Source organism: Buteo buteo, chromosome 4, assembly GCF_964188355.1.
Source record: "Buteo buteo chromosome 4, bButBut1.hap1.1, whole genome shotgun sequence".
Lineage (NCBI taxonomy): Eukaryota > Metazoa > Chordata > Aves > Accipitriformes > Accipitridae > Buteo > Buteo buteo.
Genome location: NC_134174.1, coordinates 49,631,177 through 49,655,938, shown reverse-complemented (window position 1 = coordinate 49,655,938; position 24,762 = coordinate 49,631,177). Strand labels below are relative to the sequence as shown.

The following is a 24,762-nucleotide window of genomic DNA, read 5'->3' as shown; positions in this document are numbered from 1 at the left end:
AAGCAACTGGAGGGTCAGTTGTGAGAAGATGAGGCTCTGACACTGAATGCCAGTGGGCAGGAGTGTGAACACACCAGGGAGCTCCAAGCCCGCATCAGGCAGCTTGACTTTGACAAGCCCTGGCTTTTTAAAATATATCTCCAGCTTTGAACATTTTTTACTTTTTGCTGGAGTTCAACTTCTTTCCATTGCTAGAAGGATTTAAAAGATTGTCCCTGCTTCTCACAGAGTCTTCCCCCTCTCCTTCTTTCAGAATAGCCCTGGTCTTGATTTATTCAATATGGACTTTGACATGGGAAAGTGCTTATCTTTTAGCACTGCAAGTTGCTTCCCCAAAGGCTTGAGTTAAATTTGCTTTAATAAAAACACAGAGCTTTAGGCAATTGGGACATAAATGATTTCTCTTCTGCACTATTGAAATGCTGCTTTCTAAGTATATTCAGTAGCATATTAGAAACAAGTCTCTAATTGGCCATAGACTACTGAAGACCTGACTATCTAATGTAAAAAAATCAACATCACAAAAACTTTGAGAATATCAAAAAGAAGCAAGGGAAGACCACAGGTCATTTTCAGCCATTCCCTACCCTTTTAAACACCATAATTACAATATTATCTTTAATATCAGGGGGCAGTGGTAAATGTAAAATCATCATAAGACCAGAATAATCTTCCTAAAGATAAATTAATCATTGACCTCTGTTGTTCTAATGAGCATTTCACAAAAAACCCCCACCACATTGAAGTTCAATTTACTCAAGTGTTTCATGTTCTTTCTATCTCCTATAAGGCTCTGAAGCAGAATTTCTTTAATAAAAATGACTGATGTACACCAGTTGCTCCAAATTACACATTTGTATGTGTTCACTAGAGCCCATGTAACCCATCATGTACAATATCACCAGCTTCTGATGCTGCTTTTCAGTGAGACAGAGGATCAAACTTAGAGTTCTTTATTTACTCAGAAGGGAAACAAAGTATATCTCCCAAATACAGATATGAAAATCTGTTAATATATTTCTGGTAAAAACATAACTAGCCAACTTTTCTGTTTATGCTGTCTTATATTCAAACCACAGTAACACTTTCGCTGTCAGCAAGGACTGCTTGGTTAGTCAGGGATCAAAGCAGAACAGATCTAAATAAAATTGCCAGTCTGGACAAGGACTCAGCCAAAGTCACTTTGAGAAGAGTCTCCACTGTGTTTCATAATGCAACAGACAAGAAGAGAAACTGAGAAAAAATGTGAAACCATCACTGACAAGACTGGAGACGACATATGGTCTGCAGGACCGGCTAGTAATGAAAAGGACAAGTTACACCAAGTTACACACCTGGTAACTTCCCCCAGGTGAATGGGGCACAGGGAATGCAAAAGTTCTGATGTCCTCTGAGTGGTGGCAAGAAGGTGATCCTCTTCCAGTGCTGCTGGACTGGGTGCTGGCACCACATCCCCAGGGTCCTCTGGCCAGACCACTGCCCTCACACAGCAGGGAGGGGTGGGAATGATCGCAGGAGTCCTGGGCTAAAGGTGTTTCTGGCCAGCTCCTGCTCCCTCTCTTTAGGAGAGGGAGGAAGGGGGACGAAGCCCTGCATCCAGTCATCTCCTAGAGCTTTTAATTGTGTGCCACACGCATGCACACACAAACACACACTTCCATGTTGTTGACTTTTTCTGCTGGCATAACTGGAGGTAAAATTAAAATGAAAAAGCTGTCTAGAAGTCATTTCAGTATTGTAAAACAAGTCTCATTTATTTTGTTTATTAATTAATAAATAATTACTTATTCGCAGATACAGTTACATCAATGGAACGTGCCAATAACACACATTTTCTTGGACAAATGACTTAGGAAGGCACTGAATACCCGAGGAGGAGCTCATAAAAATCCATGCATGTAGGCCATTTCAATTAAACTGCACCCTTTAAAACAAATCCAGCATTTTGCAGGAGGAAATTTGAGCTCTTGGGACAGAGCCATGGCTGCAGGATGGCAGTCCAAGGCTGCCATTTGCCAACTGGACTGGAAGGTATTGCAGTTGCCCCAGAAAGAGAAGGAGGTTTGAAGGGAGGCAGTTCTGACCCTCGAGCCAAAGACCAGGTAAGCCAGGTTTGGCCTCAGTCACATCTGCCAAGAAAGAAGCACCACTGTAAACAAGCCTCAGGGCACCAAGAAATGCAACATGCAAAAAAGACCACGTGCAGGAGAGGGGAGCAGTGAAAGCAATGGCCCTCTCTTCCATTCAGCCTGCTGTGCTTCTGTGCATGCAAAGAGCCTGCTGTGCTCCTTAGTCCTAACCACCGGCTGCTGGCAAGGCAGAATTCAGCTTAGTTTGCCTCAACACCTCTTTAACCTATGATTTAATGTCACTGTCGTTTGCATCACAAAACAGTACTTTCCTATACCTGCTTTCATGACTATTGCACATTTCCCGTAGCACCCCCCCCAAAGAAAGAGGTCAATTCACAGCTGTCATTTAGCCTAGTAATGACCTCTTCCATCATAGTTTCCCACAGCAGCAATGGAAAAAACCCACAGCAAACATGAGCAGAAAAGGGTAAGGAAAGAAGAATATTTGTTATGTAAAAAGATGTCATTTGGCTTCCTTTTAACATGCAAACATTTTGTGTTCACCATCACAGGCATTACTGCTGTCTTATACTGATATGCAAACGGCAGTTTTATAGGTATATTATATATATTCAAAATATATTTTTATATATCTCTATATAGAGTTGTTTATATGTGTGCATGTGTGCATATTGCCATGGCCTAGCTAGAAGTTGGCCAAAAGTGTGATCTAGACCAGAGACAGGTTTCCTGGTGGGTTCATACTCAAATGAAGTCAGTACCAGGCTGGGACTCGGAGCAACACTTTTACAATATCATTCACTCCCTGTGGCAAAGTGTGCTAGGGAAAGCTCTGGATACATGATGAGAACCACTTTCATATTTGTTTGGAAAACTCCCCAGTTCTGTTTGTTTCATTTAGCTACAAATTCCCTAGGTCAAACTCCCTCTGGGACATGTGCATGTTTAGAGACACAGTTCACTGCAAATGCAGCTCCCTTAAGCTAGCAGAAAGGATTGGCCAAAATAAAGAAGTCCTACTTGAAATGTATTTGGTATCCAAGTTAGGACTGGCTCCTTTTCAGATGCCCACATTACAGTTTACCTTCACAGTAGAGCAAAAATGTAACCTGCTTTCCTTGCATACCTGGAAGTAGTATATTGGATGATCCCATTCTCCACAGTAAGAGTTTAAGAAGGCCCTTAAAAAAAGGGTGCAGATAGAGAAGTGTGCACATCTACAAAACAAATTACAGTTAACCAAGGAAAAAGAGGTGTTTTTTTTTTTAATGCAGTTGTATATTTTGCTTATCAAATTACCATTTATTTTGTATCTGTGCCCAGATAATTTGTAACCACAGTCTCCCCTTGGAAAGTAAGCTTTTATCCTGTCCTCTGAGAGCCTGCTGACTTCTTGACTTGTGGCTGTTAAGGGCATTTAAATTTGTAATATCAAACCAAAAAAAATGGCTTGTACGCTCTGCTAGACTTTCAGGATACATAGGTTCTGTCTAAATGTACCATGAAAAACTTTAATAGATCTATTTATCTGTATTTTAACATGTAGATGACATTCTGCTCTATACTGGATAGACATTATGCTGTACACAGTGACAGCAACAGAGAAGTGCAACATGAATGGCACCGTGTCAGTTTAGCAAAATATTTGTGACCAAAAAAAGGAAAAAATATTCATAAAGGGGGCCATTTCCCTTAATTTAACAACTTGAAAATTTATTCCTTTTCCTGAAACACTCTTGATTTTCAAATTCTTTTTCTTTCTAAATGAGCCCTTTCCCAGGGGAGACTGCATTTTCTGAGTTCCAAGTCACAGTTGGTTTAAAAATTTTAATGTTTGCAGAATAGGATCATAGGATAATTCAGGCTGCAAGAGATCTCACGAGGTCTCTGCATGAACCTCCTGCTCAAGGAGGGTCAGCTCTAGGCCAGCCCAGGTTGTTCAGGGCTTTATCCAGCCAGGTGTTGAAAACTTTCAAGGGTAGAGACTGAACAATAATTGTTTATTCAGATATGAACATTTGGCTGAATGTGCTCAAAACCCAACCCAAAACAGCACAAGCTTCTCCATTTCCACCCCACACCTCTGCTGCAACCATCCCTGCCAAATCACAAAATGGCAAATCTGACACAACTCTGCATAACAGGTGAAATGAACCTTAGGAAACCATTACAGACCAAATCCAAACCCCACTGAAATCAATGAAGAGATGTCTTTAGTGTGTGTCTAGCCCCTCTAAGGGAAATGTTTTAGCAAATAGCATTGATGAAAGGAGGTGTCTGGTGGGATCAGGACAGGTCCTGAATGATGGCTCTTGTCAGGGATGGAGGAAGGCTGGGAGCCAAGTTCAAGTTAGGGAAAGAGTCAAACCACCAAGCGTTGGTCTGTGTCCTGAGCAGCCTTGGTGCTGGGAAATTAAGAATTTACTGAAGAAAACCTCTATCATAGATATTAAAACTGGGAGAGTGAAGCAGTGCCTGTGTCCCATCTCCATGTCATATTTATTAACAAAAGGTCTGGTTCTTCCCTTTCTTTTCAGGAAATCGAGTCACTTCACTGAAAACAATCCTGTAAAAATAGCCTAAGGTGTGAATCAGGCTGAAAGTCAGATATATTTCTTCCTTAGATCTCCTGCACTTCAATTTTAATTGGGGAGAACAGTATGAAAATGAGACAAAGTAAACCAACACTCCAAATACAGATATTTATAAGCAGGCATATTACATTCAATTTTTCCATCTTTTCACTAAGGTTCCCTCATTATCTATGATGATAAAAAAGAGCTTATGCAAGGATGAGTGATATTTTGATACAGATCTTTCAAAGAAAAGTGATAATCCAAAGAAACACTTTTCTAGAAATTTAACACTTTGGATGTTTTTTCTCTCTCTTCTTTTTTTTTTTTTTAAATCAAAGAATTCACAAGACCAAAATCAGGTATGTTTTTCAGGGTTTAAAAGGTAGCACTGTATTTCAGTGGGAGTCTGAAAACAAAACAAAATTAAAAGCATTTCAATTATAATAAGCAAAGATCTTCTCATCCTAACAAAAAATTAAATACTGTTATGAGATTTCATTCGAACTTGCTCCTTACCAAAATATCTCAGGCCAAGCATCAAGATAAGTTGAAGTTTTAAGCTGCATTGTAAATAACCCCTGATTCTAGGGGAACTTATTTGGAGCAGCTGCAACTGTATTCTGGTTGTTTAAATGTTTTTTGACGCAGCTGTTGTATTGTTCATCCAGTATACAATCTTCTTGTCAATAACATCTGGGCGATCAATGTGTGCAAAAAATGAATCTTGGGTTTATGGCATATTTGTAGCCATATGCTTTCTACCTGTCGATATAGTTCAAAGGCAGTGAGTGAGGAAAGTTTAGTAGATGCGGCATCTGTCCTAGGTCTCATAGGATGGACAGGATGGTGTCATAGGTTTTACTTCATATCGTATATCATGCAACACATCTGTGCAAAAGGAAACTTGCTTTGGCAACCCCAGCCACCATAATGGCAAAGCAGCAGCAGCAGCAAGCAGTGGCTTCATACTGTCGTATTTATTTGTTTAGCTGGCATTGCCCCTTCATCTCACTGATAATTTGGTGCTTGCTCAATTTCACTCTTCTTCAGAGTGATCATCACCTTGCATCTTTCATGGTCAGCTTTCGTTTTCCTTCCCACTCAAACCACAATGAGATTCAGACATAAAGTGTTGTACAAACATCAAATCTGCATGTGCTTTTGTGTGCATGTGTCTGTCCAAACAGTTCTTAAAAACACTAGCTGGCATATTTTGTTACTTCAGCTTTCAAGATACTCCTTCAGCAGCAAAATCATCTAACTCAGTGCGAGACACTATGTCAGTATTTGGGGTTGGGCTCGTGTCCTTTCCTAAGCGAACTTGAGTTTCTTCAGTGTCTTGACTGTAGGAGTAAGAGGCTGGTTCAATATAGGCCTGAGTATCCACAGCTTCGCTGTATCTGTAATCCTGCTGGCCATCTTCAGGTAGTTCAGCTGGTTCTCCTGGTACAGCTGGCATTAACCAGGTAGGTTCAGAGACCTGAGAAGGTGACTTCAGCACTGCTACAGATGAAGCTGGTAAAGGCACCACTCTAGGATAGGAGGCATAGGGAGAATTCATAATTTCTGAAGAGGGGGTTTGGTATAATTTTCCTTCTGAGGAAGGGACTGAGACTTGAACATATTTGCCAGTTTCTGGGTCATAAAATGTCTTTAAATTAACTTCAGCTGGTAAATCAACTACATAGTATTGTCCAGAGTCAGGGTCTTGGAGGAGTTTACGCTGGGTTGAAGAGGGCGAAGGGCTTACTGCTGATGCACCATTGGGTCTTCCTGTACTGGTTTCTGTGGGAGTAAAAGTTGAGTGAGGAGCAGGATGGAGAGGAGAATATCCCAAGGGTGAAGGAGATGCTAGTGTCTGTCCAGAATGAGAAGGCTTTCTCCCTACAGCATCTGTATACTCAGTCTGATGTTTTTTCTGCTGCTCTTGCATTTTCTTTCTCCTGCTTGCCAGCTTTTTGGCCCGCCGCAGAGCCTTTTCTGTTTTTGGTGGCACAGCAGGAGGCTTGCCTGCTGCTCTCTCCCCAAGTCCTCTGGGCTCCAGTCTCTCAGCTTCCCCTGCAGAATTGGAAAGCAGATTCCTCCGTGCTGAATCAAGTATCTGTTCTGCAGACATATCAGCTTGGCTTTTTAGTGCCATGTTCAGCAAGGCAGGGTTTATAACATCCTCTGTCTCTCTAAGGCCAGAAATTGTTGGTTTGTCTGACGATGAACTGGCAGCAAGAGAGTGCATTGTGCTGCCTGACCTGGGGCTTGTAACAGCAGAGCATGCAAGACTGTCTAACAAAACCGGTGCACCTTCTGTATGTAAGACATCCTCTAAAGCTTCATGGGGTACAGGAGAATACATGTGGTCCTCTGATATGGAGCCAGTCACAGGGGAAATTGTCTCCCTAGTGATTATTTTTTTTGCACAAGAGCCACCTCTGCGATTAGATAAATGATGATTCTTGAAGTAATTAATCTTTCTTTCTGCAGGATAGCTGGGGTTGTTTTGTGCTTGCTCATTTTCCAGACCTAAATTTGGCTGTGTTAAGCTGTGCCTTGCCTTCCTAGTCTGGGGCTTCTCTTTCCTTCTGCACACGCATTCCTCATTCATTTTCCCAAGTTTATTTGACAAAGCACAAGTCTCTTCATCTTCTTCCATCAGCTTCCCTAATGAAAAGCTCTCTGTATCTTCCAGAAGGCTGGGATCCAGTGTTGCTGAAGTAGATCCAGGCTCCCTGGCCTCTTTCCCGCTGTCATTTTCTCCATCCTTCACATTCTGCTGCCCTCTGTGCCTCGATGCTGACCAGCCTACCTCCTGGGCATGCAACATGTTTCCGTGCTGCTTGATGTGCTCTGCTGGGGGCATAAACCTACTTTCTATTTCCTTATAACTGCTGCTCACTGTATCATCCAGGGAAAAGGACCTGAACAGGGGCAGCTTGACAGCCCTTATTACCTGAGGTGACCTGAATGTGTTATCTTTAATCATAAACAAACTGGGTTTGGTTGAGCTTGAAGATGGTGGTGTTTGTGGTTCCTCAGACCTGGGGATGGACGTGTCCCTTATACTGTTGGAAGCAGAATCCGTGCTGTTGGCCTCTTCCCTTTTCTCTCTCCTTAGTTTCTCTTTCATCACACTCCTCTGTTCATTCCCAGTAACCTTCCCCTCTCTCTTCTCTGCTGCACCGGTACCAGAGCTGATACAAGCATAATATTGCAGTTCATCTTTCCCAACCTCTTTCCCTCTCTCCTTGTGGCTTTTCTTACTGTCTGCACCCATTTCACTCTTAGTCCTCTGGCTTTCTTGAGAGCATGCCTTCTGCATCAGGGGCACTGGTGGAAACGGCTCCTCCTGAAGTGGCTGCTCTACTGTGGAAACAAAAGATTGCTCCGAAGAACTAGTGCTTCTTTTGCCTTCTGCTTCATGGCCAGGTACCACCATATTGGTTTGGGTGGCACTGTAAGGCACATCCTCTGTTGGTGAGAGTTGGTTTGGGAGAATTTTGAAGGCAAAATTTTCATTCTGAATAGCAGCCTGTCTCTCATTTTCCTCACCCTGGACACTGGGATTTTTCATGGGCTGCCCAGCTGTCGCATCTGCATTGTCTCTGCTGAATGGTTTCAGTGCTGGATACTGCAGGTGTTTTCTTAAATCAGGTTCATTTGATTCATGTCTGAACAAGGGGAAGTTTTCATCCCTTGTGGTTTGAACTAAATCTTCAAGTTTTGAATCGTCTTGCTGCAAGTTGTCTCCAGTTCGGTAAAATAAAAGGTCCGCTGTTGTCTGGGGTGAATTCAAAGTCAGGTAAGTGTCTGTAAAGTGTCCAGTTACATCAGTTTTATTGTCCTTTTCGTGAACACTGCCGGACAACACAGAGGTCATATCACTTGATTCATCTTTCTCTGCAATATTTTTGTTACTTTTTTCTTGTAAAGTCAAGAGTGAGGGATTAATTTTTGTACTCTCCTGTGTATTTTCCCTAGTTTTATTTTTCTCCTCCAAAGCCCTTAACAGGGGAGAAGGGGTATAAATGCTTTTAACACGTTTACGCACATCCTTCAAGTTGAATAACAGACTCGACGCTTTTGATTTGTAACTATCCCGAGACCTGTAATCACCAAATGTGCTCCCCTCGTGGTCTCTCAATGGCGTGCTCTCAGTGGGAGGAGGTGTCAGCGGTATCAGCTCGCTTTCAGCAGCGTCCACCTCCTGTTTTGGTGGTATGATGGGTGTTAAGAGTTCGGTGATGTTGAAAGAGGGACTGATCGATCCAGGGGAGTTTACCTGTGTAGTCAGAGGAGTCACGTCCAGACCAGGTTCAGCACCAGTCGCCTTTTCGGACAATGAGCACGTCTCATCACTGGCTGTGAACTTCTCCTTTGAGGTGTGTCTCCTCTCCGCTGCCCCTTTTGTAGCCCTCTGTCTCCTCCAGGGTGGACAGGTATTGCCCAGTTGGGGACTGAGGGCCTCCTCTTCAGTTAAGGTGGCCAGGGGTCTCGGTGGAGGCGGGCTGGGTGCCAGAGACATGGGTGAGGGTGAAAACATCCTGTAGGTCGTGGACTGGGGTGAGGTGGAGGCTTGGGACAAGGCAGGGGGGGAAAGTCGAGCCGGCTCTGGGGGTGGTGGCACAGGAGGGGCTTCAGGGGCAGGGGGTGTTGGGGGATGGCCCTGCTGGGTGGGGGTTGGAAGAGGAAGCGCTTGCGGGACAGGGGGTGGCCGAGGGGGACCCTGCTGTGCATGGATCCTGGGGAGGGGTGTGGGGGGAAGAGCAGCAGGAAGATCAGTTTCTGAAGGGAGAGGGCCCTCAGGTACATACACAGCTGAGAGAGGGATGTTGAAAGCAGCTTCTGGTGGAGGTGGCTTAATCTGAAAATCTTTCTCCTGCTTCTTGGCTACAGTGGTCTTGACAGGTGGCAATTTATGTTCACGTGTGTGGGATCCTTTAATAAATGGTGCTTCTTCCAGATATGTAAGACCTTCCTTTTTCATTTTTATATCAACAAATTCCTCCTTTTCAGTCAGTTTTTTATGATGAACATTCCATGATTCAAAAGCACTGTTCTCACTGTGAAGAAAATTACCTTTTTTTGCTGGCTCATTAACTTTCATACTTCTGTTTTTTAAAGCCTTCTTAGAAGAACGGGAAAAATTTGACTTGGCTACTTTTGACATCTCAATCAGCACAGGATAATAACCAGCAGAGCCGCAATAACTCAGGTCTATTTTATTAGGTCTTTTCTGTGGCTCGTGTTTGCCACTGAGACAGTGGCTACTTTGACCAGCCTCAGAAAATTCAGAAAGTTCCTTGTGGATGCTTAAAATGTCTGTGTCATCCCAGCAAGCCATATCATTTCCATGATTTAATTTACATTTTTGAAAGCTATTCTTAATGGGCTGCTTAATGGCTATCAGGGAACCTCCTGACCCTTGGTCTGCAGTCTTATCAAATGTCTTAATCAACGAGGACACTTTTGAAACATGTTTATTGCTCCTTGGACCAGGGACTGGCAAATTCAGCTTTTTCCTTTCTGTGGCAAAGGAGTTATTTTTAGCAATCCTTTTCTCCTCCGGAGCACAATTTGGTAACTGCTGGAATGTGGAAGCCCATATTGTATGTTCATTGTTTCTTGTTGTTAGATTGTTACAGACGTTGCTTTTCTTGATGGCATGGTTTAAAGTCGCTGGGTGAAATTTAGCAGAGAACTGGAGGGCAAAGTCAGGTGAAATGGCAAGATCTGGTTCATTGTAAGAGTCTTCAAGTTCTGCCACACACAAACTTTTGAAAGCCCGGTCTGTGAGGCTGCTCACCTCTCTGTCTGTGTCATCCAGGAGACTCCCAATACTTGAGGAGTCACTATGTCCTTCTGTATGTTTCTTATTTCCCTGCATTGTTCATGGGAGTCATGAATGAATTATCCAAAGGATTAATTATTTCAAGCGTCAAATAGGCAGATGACTGTGTGGGGTGGTTCCAGCTGTTTGCAATTCACAAGCACAAAGTGATTCCTCCAGAAGGTGCTGCTGCACATGGATTCATCTTATGGAATAGCTGAAGGAAACCTTCTTCTCTGCAAAGCCAAAATTATAAATTATCATTTTTCTATATTAACACCATCAGACAGAGAGCATTTTCCAGATATATCCGTCACTGCCTAATTTGTTCCTATATGTATTCTAAACAAGATGCTAGCAACACAATAAACAACATGAAAAATAATTGTTATTTTGGTCAATTCAAGTAGTTCATGGTAGATAGTTTGATTTCTGGAAAGTGCCATTAAAAAAAGTGGTTTCACCTCAGATTCTTTACTTGGGCTCTTAAACAAGGATATAAAAGCCAAATTTCAAGTACTTCCCTTTCCATACCTCCAACCATAAACACTTCCAAGTGCTGTGCATGTATTTAGCTAAGAAGGTTAGCCATTTTTTTGCCAGAAAGAATTGGTAATAAAAAGGGACAAAACTTACTTAAAAAAAGAATGTCGCTGGGTACATCATTGGACACTATGTTCAAAATGAAAGAAAGGTTCATAAAACTTACTTGGCAAGACATCATAACTATAAGTTAAAATATTTTGTGAAAAATAAAGTTATTACAGAAGATTCTATTCTCACTCATGTGTTAGCTCATGACTGCAGAAAATGAAGTCTATAGAGATGAGCCCGGTTGTATCAGGCTGGAGCTTCGCTGTGACAATTACCCTGAGCAGAACCATTGTTTATGAAAGCAGAATGGCACCACAGGTAAAGAGGATTTACTGTGCATTAGCATGTTCCAAGCATATATTGGTGGGGTAAAATCCTTTAGCCACCCGTATCCAGATGCCGTTGGATTGGTGTTGAAACTGAAGAGGCTGCTAATATCGGCTTAGCCAGCAGAAGGCAGGAGTGCCTAGGGGACTCCAGCAGAGCCACTAAAGGAGCACAGGGAGCATTTGGCTTCAGTTCCAGAAGCGCTGAGAGCAAAAGGTAACCCATTCAACACACTTATAAAATATCACAGCCTTCCATTTATCCCTGATTACGATGCACAGTCAGGGCCCACAGCGTTGTGCTTTTTGTTTATCTCCACATCAGTCTGAAGACAGGATGGGGGAATCTCTGGATGAAACAAATAAAAGCAAAACAGACCTTTCAGCTGTACTTGAAATCTATACACTAAAACTCTTTAAAGTTTACTCTGTAAACTCTTTAGCTACTTATTCTCACATTCAAGGGCTTGAGCAGGGTATTGACTAAACTGCAGGGACACTCAGTTTAAAAGCATATTCAAGAGTCAACTAAAACCTACTCCTTAAGGAAAGTCTCATCTGTCTCTCCATTTCCTAGTGCAAGGGCATCATGAACTTGTGATGAGCTGAAACACCACAGTTCACATCTACAGCAGCTTCTAGCTTCTGTACAAGTGGAAGCTGCCTCCATCTCAAGGTTGGATCCACTGTAGAACTGAGCAATGAAATCCAGATTTCAGCCCCTCCAGCTGTCCAAATCCATGATTCCACTTTGGCCCATCTCAGTGATACTCTTGGAAAGGGCACGTTTTTTCCCTATGGTGACTCAGTGCTGGTCAAAGTATGAAAAGTCAGAGGAACTGGGCTTAATCAGCTGGATTACTCAGGCTCAGTTGTTTCTTCAAATGAAAAGACTCTTCATCTTCCTTCTCTATTTTAAAAAAACCCTCAGCCAACCTATTTCTAGACTCAAAGTATCATAGTGAATCTCGATTCTGTCCTTCCAGCCATACAATTCCAATGACTTATGCAGAACTACAATAGATTTACACCAGAAATAAAATGAGCTTAATAGAGCTTCTCCATTTTGCTTTGTACAAAGGTTTTTCAAAAGTGAGTCTCACTCCCCCCACTGCACATACATTTCTGTGTATAATGCAGCAAGAAAAAAAGAGAAGACAAATGAAAGGCCATCCCACTCGGGTTTGATTCTTAACAGTTATATGAGCGGGAAGTACAGGTACATACCTGCCATGTAATTTTGCTTCTCATCTTTAGAACTCCCTCTCATGCTTGTATTGGCTTCATTTCTGACCATCTTTAGTGAGGAGGTAGAAATAGTCCAGTAATGTAGATTCCACCGAAGTAGTGTCGCTGGATGTTTCTGACCTTCAGCATTTTTTGATCTTAAGTGAACTCTGCAATATGAAAACAAAGACATTTGTTTGCATGATCTGAAGGTTGTCTCATGCTGTATTCATTCATTTATTTGTTCCTTCACATTTTAGAACCATTTTAGGAGTCATTTACAGGATTTCTTACCAAAAGAGACAGGTATCCATCCCAGAGTGATAATAACCAGATACCTTTAGGATTTGGTAGCTTGCGGAGTGCAGTCAGGTTTCTAGCAAACAACTATCACAGACTCCAGCACTCTCTGGCAGTCTCAGCAGGGACTAACAGCTGAGTGAGCAATGGTTTCCTGGCAGTCTGCCCATTGCAAAGGCTGGGTGACATCTCCAGGTTAAAATGAGGGGTTGTGCCAGATGACTTCTTCCCTGCTGCTGACTATCTCCCTGCTGTGCCACCCTTTCACAGGGACTGCAGAGGAAAATGTGTGCCTCCACTCCCCCTGTATATGACTTCCTACTGCCAACAAGTATAGACAGATGCCAATCTGATGGACTGGGAACTAATGCAGCTGAGGTTTAAAAGTCCAGCCTTTTCACTACCCCTCTTGTAAAGGAGAAGAAGGGTGGACAGCTGGCATGGTGAAGGACAGTAAACAAAATAACTTTTTGCTTCCATGCACGAACCAGAGTCAGGAGATGCTAAAGGAAAGCTCAGCTATTGTGAACATGCATTGCTGCTGTCCTTTTGCTGTAGAGACCCTCAAGGTTCAGGCTAGTTTGCTTAATCTTTGCAAGAATATATCCATTTCCTACAAGAACTGCCTGGCCCTGAGGTAATGCACATAGGTGTAGATACAGCAGATTTCCTGAAGCAAGGGTCTGCTCTAAGGAAACTTTTGTGACAGCCTGCGGTATTCAAAACACATTGGCAAAAGTGGCAACAAGGGCTCAGCCGCTGGGATGATCTCCTAAACCTTACCTGAGGAAGGACAGCTATCAGTGTTAGCTTAGGGACAAGCCTGTACCAATCAGAGCTTTTTGTGGTCCATTTAAGATGTCTGATTAAAAAAAAAGTAAAAGCAAAGAAAAAAACCCCAATGCTATGTCTGGTTGCATCTAAATGTAAAAGAGCATCCTCTTTGCAGAGATGTGTACTCAGTTATCTCTTTGCTCAGAGGTTAAATTACAATTTTACTGCTTCTGTGATAGTCTTAACTCTGCAAAGCCAACACAGCCGTGGGAGATTGTGATTTTGTTCTGGCTCATTCATCAATGGGGCTGTTGACTAAATTCCAGCAGCACAATGTTTATCACTATTTATTGGTGGTGGTGCCTGAACCAGGAGGAAGCTTGGCTTTCAGATCTCATGGACAGTGGTCTGCAGAAACATCTTGTCCCTTGTAAACTGAGAACATTTGCTGAAAAGTGAGTAGGGTAACAATAAACATGGAGATCATGATGTAATCTCAGCAATTATTTTCCTAGATGGTGTCACTGTTACAAAAACAACCCAGCACCACTGATTAAAAAAAAGAATAGCCACTGTTACTGTCTCTGAAACCCTTGTGAAGATCCTTTTCTTACCTGGCCATAATACTGGTACTTGGGCAGTGTAATGTTTCAAGCTGGAAAAGCTGTATCTACACCAAGTGTTCAAACTGCAGATCACTACTGGGACTGGATGGAAACAGCAGCACTGTACTGATCTAGCTATCCCTTGTATAGATATGATGACAACTTCTGAACTTGGACAAAGCAGCTGTTCATGGCTGGTTTAATAACATGGTAAAGTCCCATTTCTTTACCTTTTTGGACAAACATGGCAGCCAGCAAGCAAGGTGCAGTGTTTGAGCTGAGGTCAGGTTTCAGCTGGTTCAAACATTTAAGGATGTCTGAATTTAGTCTATTTTCAAGACAGAGGAAAGCAATGCTGCGCATCTGGAACTGCCTGGGAAATGCTGAGAAACATGTGAGGTGTTTGCAGTAGGCATCATCTGATACTAGCTACTGGAAAAGCTTGCATGAATGTACAGATTTCAGGGAGCTTAATCAGAGACCAACCTCCCCTTTCTTTTAAATAGGAGGCTTTTTTCAGTGGCTCTCTTAAGTGCCTAACAAGTTGTGATGAGGAGGTTAAATTACAGAGACTATTCCTGGGCTGGCACAGACTGAATGTCAACTTTTTTCACTAGACAGGAGCTGGGCAAACAAGCAAACTTCGCGGGAGTGTGTGACATCACTGCTGCTGCAATACATAAAGGGCCAGTTGGTTCCCCCACTCCCCTTGGGCTGGTATTGGGCTGAAATGTTGTGCCATGAGACATTGCAGTGGCATTTTGGCAGAGCCCTTGGGAGCTGCATAGCAGTTTGAAGTCAGCAGCACTGCATTCCCCTTGAGGATGGGAAGAGAAGGGAGACGGAGGGAAGGTTTATTTATTTATTTTTTTAATCTTTGTAAGCTGGTTTCTTCATGTGGTGCTCTCTATATGGTATCCATCCAGAGCTCCAGCTCAAAACTCAGAGCCCTATGGTGACTGCTGGCTGAGGTTTATGCAGTGGCATGCTCTACTTGCACACATGCCACTGCTTTGGGCTTCCAAGGGGTCATCATGACAATGAATAGTTAGTCCTTCTTACCATGGGAAATAGGAGAATCCCTAATGAATTGATGACTTTTTTGTACAGGTGCATGTTTGTTCATGGCACACACTGTTGCTCATAGTCAGATGAGAGGGCTGGATGGGAACAGGCCTGTTCAGCTATGTGTCATCAGGCTAAGACAACGCTCCTAGCTGATGGTAGCTTGTCGCTAGCCTGAGCGGGGCTGGCTCAGTGAGCTCTCTTGGATATCGCCAGAAAATACTGCATGGCAGCAGTGATCAGTTTGTGAAAGACTACTGAGTGTACTGCTGTTGGTCAATGATCACAGTACTGCTGTCTTCATTGCGTATTTAGGAAAATAGACAAAAGGGTGTCAGGGAGTTAAAGGTCACCCTGTGAGTCCCTGTCAGAGACAAGGAGCCAGAAGGATGTCTGGGAGAAATGAAGAATCCCTGTAGTCTGGTGTAGAATACCCAAACATCCCTTGTACTGGGCTGCTTGGACTGCCAAGGGTGTGTGGGCTGGTCATATGGGGCTGCATGGGAGCCAAATGCTCTCTCTGATCTGTCCTGCTGCCTGGGCTGCTCCAGCCACACTGCATCTCTGAGCAGCCCTTGGGGCACATGGACTGGGGGGAGGATCACAACCTGGCAAGAGAGACAGCGGTGCTCCAGCCACATTTCTCTGAACTGTCAAGAAAGGCAACTTCTGGATTAAGATGCTCTTAAGACAAGAGCTATTAGCACAAGCCCCCATTTCCCTCATCCAGCAAGATCTCTTTCATCTATACTTTGTGGTCATAAAGGGCAGCCAAAGTGAATTCTCCTGCTTGGGGAAAGGGGAACCACTTCGCTCAAATACAAATACGTGCTCCAGCTGCTGGAGGGTGGAGAACTGGATCTGTCCAGCTTAGGGTGAAGATCCCAAATATTGACAGAACTGACTAGCGTAGAACAAGGTGACCTCAGCTATTCCAACATCAGATCTTTGATCATTGCACTGGAAAGCAAGGTGAAGGAACCATGTGTCTGCACCAAACCAGTGTAGACTGGGTCCATTCTTCTTGAGGATTTGGCCCAGCAATTGTGTCTCGAACAGCTTGTCCTGGGCCAGAGGAGAGACTGTTCTTGACTTTGGGCCAACTTCTGTTCTCAGTTACACTGATATAAATCTAGAGTAATTTTACTGACGTCAGTAGAATAACTGAGAACAGAATTGGTGACTTTAAATACATCTACTCCTAAGCTAACACTGGTGCGTTATCCAGAAGGCTACATAAGTAACTGTAACCACAGTAAAGTGAAATCCAACATCTCTGAAGAGCCAAACCTCACCCCCACGTGGCATTCAGACCAACATGTGAAGGAAAAGGATTTGGAACCAATACCACATTGCTATGCCACCAAATCATGTCCTCTGGACAATTCTGATTTTCTAACCTGTATCACTCACCACTGAGAATAGCAGTGCATTTGGAATAAAGTAATTTTTCTCTTTTCTGCAATATTAACTAGAATACCTAGACCTAAGAGTGGTGTGGTAGATGTTGTGCAGTCCCAGACCGGACCAGCAGAGCTGTCTGCCAATCTGAATTGCCATCCTGTGGACAATATCATCTTTTGGAAATGTGTTTGTGTGTGTGTGTGTGTGATGGGAGGATGTTCTCATTTAGATTGTTTTTGAAATTTCACATGGAATAAAGATTCTGGAGAAAAATTAAATTAGAAATTTCAAAGTTTCATTCAGAATTTTTTAAAAAATATTTTCATTTCAGATTATTTCGCTATTTTTACACTATAGGCCATGAGAAGCAGCATGTAGTATATACCATAATAGTTAAAATAGTATATTCTTACTGTCCTTAAGTCAGAGAGGGTGTATGCTATTTAATAGTAAGTGAAACTTTTCATTTTATTTTCCACATCAAACAATACTCTGATGGTATTGCAACAGAGAGTGTGATCTTGTTTTGAAATTTCCCTAAGTAAATATTCCAAATGATAAAAAAAAAATTAATTTCCAATTGTCTTTCTAGGGGAAATGTCATTAAAATGAATATGATTGTGATTTTATTTGTTTAATCAAACTTTTTTTTTTTTTCCAGAAAAGACAGCTGAAGTCTTTTTCTCCCAGTGAGCTCTACTGAAGCTAGTGCATCTGTTGCCATGGGAGCTGGAACTGGAGACTCATCAGACTCACAGCTCAAGGAAGGTCAGTACAACCTGGTGGAAGCATGAATGCAAGGAAGGAGTGTGTCTAGCTAATGACTGTGTGTTATATATCCTGCTCTGTGTCCTTTCCCCAAAGGATGTGAACCTCTTCCAGGCCCCAGCTGGAACGCTTACCTCTTCAGGTCAGACCACAAAGCTTCAAGCACTGGGAGATGAAGACCTCATGTGAAAAAAAATGGGAGGAATAGAGACTGCTTGCAACAGCTATGGAGAATCATGGCAAGTCTCTCAACCTTTCCCTTTCTCGTTCAATGGCAAAGACCCAACAGTTATTTCCAGCTGGTCTCCGGACTGCCTTTCCCAATGTCCTCCAAATGCCCCGTCCTGCCAAGAGGCCTGTCAAGTCTGGAAGAACGAGATGTCTCTCGGAAAGGGTTTTATCTGGGCTGAGGCTTTCTTGCAACTCTTGTTCAGTCCTTTCATTACCTGAGCCCTATCCACTGCCTTTGAAGAGTCAATAACAAGCAGACACGATGGAGGAAGTCAAAGGCACATGACTAACACAGGCAAAGGGCAGGTGCAGCACTGGACAAACAGCACAAGTCTACAAGAATCACAAGGCAAAGGGATGGTGCTCTTCTCATGACCTGAAGTCATCACAGACAAGTGACATTTAAGCAACTGAACCCAAACAGTGCATTTCTTGGCATTAAATGTCTGACTGGAAAAGGCCACTGTCTGTAACTAGGTCAGTCATTATACACTGAGATATTTATACAGCTCCCCAGTAATATGGTACATGAACACCTCGTGGCTATTTATCCTTACAAACTCTCCCACTGCAAGCAGGATTTCTGTCTCATTTACAGGTCAGTAGCTAAGGCCCAGCTTCAACTGACTGATTTGCCCAAGAACAAACAGGGCATCTGTGGCAGGGCAGGGAACCAAATCTTTGTTTTCTGAATCACACAATAAGAGCTTAACCTTTGTCAGTTAAGGCAAAAATGTACCTTCCCACTGCCCTTCATAGACATGGTACTTTACAATGAGCGTCTGCAAAAAAAAAAACCCTTCAACTAAGTATGCTGCTGTAGCTTGGCATAATATTGTATAGTGAAATCCATCCAGATTTGCAGGTGATGGACTTACTGCAAAGATCTTAGCTCTGCCTCAGGTGCTTGATACCTATATCCCTCTGAGATCATGAACACTCAAGCCTTCCTCACTAGTTCAAGGTGACAACTGATGTTGCATTGGTGCAGCCCCCTCATTGAGCACTGACAGGATTTTGGCTGATGAGACAGGTATTCATCTCCTTTCATTTAGTCTCAAGCAAGGCTTAGAGGATGAAAGCTTCTGACTTTTCATTTCCTGAGTGGGAGAAAGGAGATTTTCCCACAGTAGAGGGAAAGTTGTAGAGTACCACAGCATCACAATGCCTAGAGCCAGGAGATGACAAAGGGGGAAGGGAAGAAAAATACATGGTCAAGAAAGCAAATGTAATGGCTTGGATGCCTTGTAAAGGAGCATGCCAGACAGTCCCCAGCCCCTGTCATGGAAAAATTATAATGGTAACAGCAAGTATATGTTAGACACAAGAGGGAAGCAGGTGTATTCTCCTCTGTGACCTACACAAGGAAATCTGCAACTGTCAACCAGCCATGCCTCACTTCTCTTTCCAGCTTGGGAATCTGAAACCATCCCCCACTTACTTACACTGTGCTCCTCATCAGCCCCAGCACACCGATATCATCTGCACTGTCAAGTTTACACTTAGACCATTTATGTTTCTTGACAAGGAGAATTTGACCCACACCCACTCACACAGGATACAGTCTCAGGAAATAACAAGTTTGCAGAAAAGAAGTATTATTCTTTTACTGGTAGTCTCACCTGCTCCTTAATATCTTCTGGATATTTCCAAGGTTTGGACAAGGATTTTGCTGAATCTGTTTTCTATAAAGAAAAGAATTCAAGCCATTTGTACGTGCTAGATTCAAAATTGTTTCAAGTTCTAAGTTGTTTTCTCACCCAATGAATTCCATGGGATTTAGGGACATGCAATATCCTGAAACACTTGTCTTATGTCTCCAAAGACAAATAGGTATATGTACCAGAGGGAGGAAGAGAAGGTAGAGGCTTTGGTTTTCAAAGTTTTCTGGCTCAGACTGCAGGACTAGAGCTATTTCTCACTTACAACTTGCTATAGCTTTCAAGTGCAGTCAACGGAGCTCAGTTCTTGAGCCAGCAGTATGGTGGGGAGGGAAATACACACTTATATACATACCAGAGCATACGACTCAAGCACACAGCCATCCATTCATATAACATCTTTCCTCTGATGACAAACTGCTCCTCAACCATTTGTGATTATAACAGAGCCATTCCAGCTGAGGACAAAATCTGTGTCTTGCCTTACTCCTGCCTGCTGTCTGGAAGATGGCCATGGGAGAGCTATCCACCTATGGGAGGACTTGGAGAGGGCAGGGGAGAGCCCACCCACCCTTGCCCCCAGGTATTCTCTCTGGAGGCCATAGTATTTTCCTCCTTTTGAGAGGCAAAAGCCAGACAGTGGTCTTGTCCTGAGCAAGATGGAAGCTCCTTCCAGTTCTCTCTTCATTGTGCAACAGGAGTTGTTTTTCTCTCTTCATTGTGCAACAGGAGGTTCCCCCCACCCCCACCCCCTGGGAAATGCAGACTCCCTCTTCCTATGCAGAGATTGATTCATTGTTATGATTTAATGACGTATCCCCAAGGCAATTCCTCATTCTTTTACAGGTAATGCACATGCTAAAGCATTTCTTGTGATTATTCTGTAAAGAATACATGCAAAAGACAGAAAGGAAAATAACAAGAGTTTTAAGCAGAATCCACACCTGTTCCCTAAGAGATAGACTGGTGACTCTGGCTGAATCAGTCCCTCAGCAACCTCAGTGATGCTGTCATCACAGTGCTTTTCCAGACCACCTAGACCCTCTGAAGAACCCTGGAGGCAAGCAATAGCATCACCCACAGCCCAGTGCTGTCACCGACCACTTCTTCCCCCAGGCCTCTTCCTCAATTCTCCCCTACACCCCAAGTGATGATTCTAGCTACTTGTCTATGGCTTCATTCAATTCAGAAGCCTGGTGAAAGAATAATTTCTCAGTTTTGGAGAAACAGACTAAGTCCTAATGTCACTACTTCAAAGCAGATCAGTCAAAACAAAGAGTCTCAGTGAACAGCAACATCATGATCAGGAATGCTGCCCCACTGTCCCAGCACAAACTCTGGATGTGGCTTGCATGGCCCAGTTCCCTCTAAGTATGTTGCTGCTTCTTCACCAACATCCCAGACAGTCCTGGACATTTGCTCCAACTTCCGCACAATGGAGCCCTGTGCTTTGATACGTACAAAAGATGGGGACAGGAACACACCTGAAATACATCTCAACAGAACAGAAGCCATCAGAAGTGTGCAGGATTGTACAAGGGTCTATAATAAAGCTGACAGGGCAAGCCAAGCTGGCCTTAAGGTATGACAGTTTATGTCTGATGCAGGTAAAGGTGATAGAGGCACATCTGAGACTGAGGATCTACAGTAGCTGTAAACTGCGAGATACTGCTATTTGCTGACTCTGCTTGTTAAGGTGTAGCCAAATGGTAACAACATGCATCTCTTTTAGAGACTTTTCAAAAAATTGCAGGGATTTTCATCTCTATCTTTTCCAAGTGGAAATTATGAGCTAGGTGGCCTTCATGTACCTGACTGTCATAGCCCTATCACAGTTCCCAAAACAGCCTTAGACATAGTGTGTAAGTAACATGGAAAGCATCCCTGAAACTACTGGGATGTAGCTGTGTGAGAGACTGAAAATAAAGATGCATCACTATTTGACCTGCTTGACTCATAAGAAGATTGGTCTGACTGTTACCAGATGATTTAGATTAATCATTACTAGCTAATGCCTTGTTATATATCATTATTTGCAAGCACAGGAGATGGATGATAAAGAAACTTAGGACTATAATTAAATATTTGCTTTCTAAGCCTGTCCAAATAGGATCATTTGGCAGGGCAACCCAAGAGAGAGGGAAACCTTATTTCTGGCAAAGCATTGTCCTCTTATGGCTTCAACGCTGCCTCAGTTTCTCTCTCTGTGGCTGCCAAGGGACAGGGGTCTCAGTGGCAGTCTATCTGACCATACACACTTGAAAGCCATAAAAACCTGGCGAGCAGCAACATAGTCACAAAACACCAAGCTTAATACACACACAAATGTATATAGACACCTATAGATATGTATGTATAAGCAATTACTGACTCACCCAAAACCATATGCAGGCTTGATTGAAGATTGACAACCTTTCCTCAAGGGTAAAGTTCCCCTATCACACATGCAGCCCCCACTATGTTCCCTTTCCCCACACACCTGTCAGCTGGCTCGAAAACTGCTGGTCCCAAAATGTGACACTACCTCAAGCAACATAGGCTAGCTCTAAAAGCATGGACTCACCCAATCGCTTATAGTAGACAAAGCTCTGTGTGACCTGGCACCCCGGCTGCAGGCAAGCCAGTACAGCAAAACGCCTGCAGCTAAAAAACCACTTGCAGAATTTGCCTCTGCCAGCAACTTTCTGTGTGTGTAAACTCAGCTAGACTAAAGAAAGGAAAAACTGATACAGATGAGTGGTATTTTCTCCCAACCTGGCTCATAGGGTAGTTGGCTTGTTTCCTGGTGTTCGAGGGATTTACATTTTCATGGGCCTTTTGCACAGGTTTAGTAATGCAAGCACAAACAAGACAAACATTCAGAGAGGCAGGTAGGAATAAGAGGCTACAGAGTGAAATTTCCATGTGCTTTTGGTTTGCGGTGCAGGGATGCAATTATACCTGCATACCTCTACCCAGCTGTGACCTTCAAGTTCACTGGTGAATGCCTGTTACAACTGTTTTGATAACTAAGTTGTGAATAGGTACATAAATACCGTCCTAGTGACAAGCATGGAAGGATGGAGAAATTCAGTTCTTTTGGGGCTCCAATATACTGGGAATCTTTTATTTGTTAGTATTTTCCACAGGCCTTATCCTTCAAGCATTTAACTGAGGGTATTTGCTTTTTACATGGTCATTTCCTTGCATAAGTGAAGGAAAAGATCCATGGGCTTTGGTTGTGTCCAGAAAGCTTATTTCTCCTTCTTATCTCTTCTCACTTTTCCTTCTCCACAGTCTCCCTCCCAGCAATGGTAGAGGACTAGTGAGGAACCCTCTAGCTGATACTGTACAAAGTCAGTGTGAACCAGTCACTTTGGTTCACTGCTGGAACACTTTTCCCTATTCAGATTTAATCAGATTGCCTGTTCACAGGCCATTTAAAAAAGCACAAGCAGTTTTGCTTCTCAAGCTCAATTTTAATTATTTCTGTTCTTACTTTGCTGCTGAGTTCTGCAGCTAGGCTAATAAAATGCAGTTCCTTGGGATGGCAGATTAAGAAGTTCTGCAACAACTGGACTCAGAAAAGCTTATGCCATTTAAGAAATTTTCCACTGATTAAAATTGGATACAAGTCATAGTCACAGTCATTTATAGTGGCCTCTTAGCACTGCCTAGGTATTTGAACTATTTTACTTTTTCAGGCTCCGTAGCATACTAATTACTCTATAAAATATTTAAAATATTCTCTTCCTATTTGTTCCAAAAAAAGGAAATAAAAATGCCTTCAAACCCCTATACAAATCACTAAAATTTTTAAGAGTATCTTATCTGTAGGCAGGAAATCATCTGGAAAATAAAATCAATGTATATTTGCTTAAAGTTTCTTACAGCACAGTGCAGAGGACAATTAAATGGACCTTTGTAGCAATTTAGTGGTCTTTTAAAAACATCATAATGCTTTACCAAACAATTATGTGTCATAAAAAGTAATCACTGCATACAAATCTATATGTATGTCTCTTTCCACACACAGACTTTCAGAGACAATCCTGCATTTTTCAGAGCAGAAAAAAGCTGGACAACATGAAAGGACTTTCCACCTCTAATCACTGAAAAAAAAAGATATAAATGCTGTTTAAAATCTCTTATCTGATCAAGTACACAACTGATCCTTGAGTGCATGCACATTCACACACTCAGACACCACCATTCTTCATTTCCCTGCTTTAAAAACACCCATACACTTCCCCCTTACCTTCTGTGCTCCAGCTTCCTGATCAGGGACAGTGCAGTGCTGCGCTTTCTTCCCTTAAGTAAAAGCCCCAGCACATTTTACAGCAGCCTGCTTACTATTAGCACGTCCCATTATTTATGTGTTTCAGACTCTCCTTCTGAACATGGTTATCTTAACAGAAACAAGCACTGAAAAATAAATAAAATAGTAAAAGTGGAGGAGCTAACCCTTGAGCCCTCGCAGACCTGCCCAGCCAGGTGAAGTGAAGTGAGCAAGGAATCCAAAGTTAGTAAAATGTATTTAAATAGTTATCAGGCAAGGGGAAACCAAACGGAGATCATGGTGGGGAAGAGGCAAACATACGTATTGGAATAACCATGCGGTGTCAAGTAACAGACAGATGAAACAAACAGTCATCAGCTATTTTTACATTCAGATTCGCCATTGGTAATTCTTCAGAGATAACTAATACAGAAAGTAATGCTGTGTGATTGGCTCCCTACTGCCAGTGATTCAAACTGTAAAGCACTGCATTTTTGTATCTACAGGTGGGAGTCAAAATGTTTATTAAGGTCACCATTAAAAATACTGTGTAAGAAGTATGCGCATGAGTGACACATTACTGTCCTATGGTGCTTTTTCATAAATAGCTCATTTCATCATCAAGGCTGGACAAATGTATCCAGTGTTCTTGGAGTAAGGACCCCATTCCACCGTCCTTCCAAAGCAAACAAGACCAGCCGCCCTCCTGGGAGGCACATGCCAGCATTGGATTTCATTTGGCGAACTGCAATAGGATGTTGAATAATAGGGGAAATATGCCATGAAGTCAACAAGCTAAGTTTCTGTGTTGCAGATGTAAACAATGGATTGCATCCTGTGCCATGCTGAGTGCACAGAGCTCCTTACTGAAGTCATGGGGCACTCTTGGGGCTCAGCATCACGCTGGACTTGAGCCACAGCCTGCAGCAAAAGGAAGAGCAGAATCTCCTGCAATTACAGCCCAACTCCTGCTTCCATGGAAGAGCAGGGCTCCACGTGAGCCCAGTATTCACTTGCATGTTAAAAAGAGTTGCTAATTACATTGCTACAGCATAAGCA

At 42.8% G+C, this 24,762-nt stretch overlaps 1 protein-coding gene across 9 annotated transcripts; it reads right to left on the bottom strand.

The window, feature by feature from the left end:
- Positions 1-1,733: 1,733 nt before the first annotated feature.
- C4H10orf71 (chromosome 4 C10orf71 homolog) lies at positions 1,734-23,970 on the bottom strand. Of its 9 annotated transcripts, XR_012650121.1 has the most exons (6): positions 23,683-23,970; positions 19,407-19,469; positions 12,638-12,807; positions 5,186-10,726; positions 3,220-3,310; positions 1,734-2,129 (listed from the first exon to the last, which is right to left on the bottom strand). XR_012650121.1 is itself a non-coding variant. In XM_075025994.1 (5 exons), exon 5 carries the CDS (start codon positions 10,545-10,547, stop codon positions 5,898-5,900), a length of 4,650 nt encoding a protein of 1,549 aa, XP_074882095.1. In that variant the 5' UTR covers positions 10,548-10,726; positions 11,127-11,759; positions 12,638-12,807; positions 19,407-19,469; positions 23,683-23,970; the 3' UTR covers positions 1,734-5,897. The 9 variants fall into 9 exon arrangements, 6 of the variants coding, with proteins under 6 accessions (XP_074882095.1, XP_074882094.1, XP_074882098.1 ...); XR_012650119.1 differs by having other exon boundaries at positions 1,734-3,310; XR_012650120.1 differs by lacking the exon at positions 3,220-3,310.
- Between the last annotated feature and the right edge of the window lie 792 nt (positions 23,971-24,762).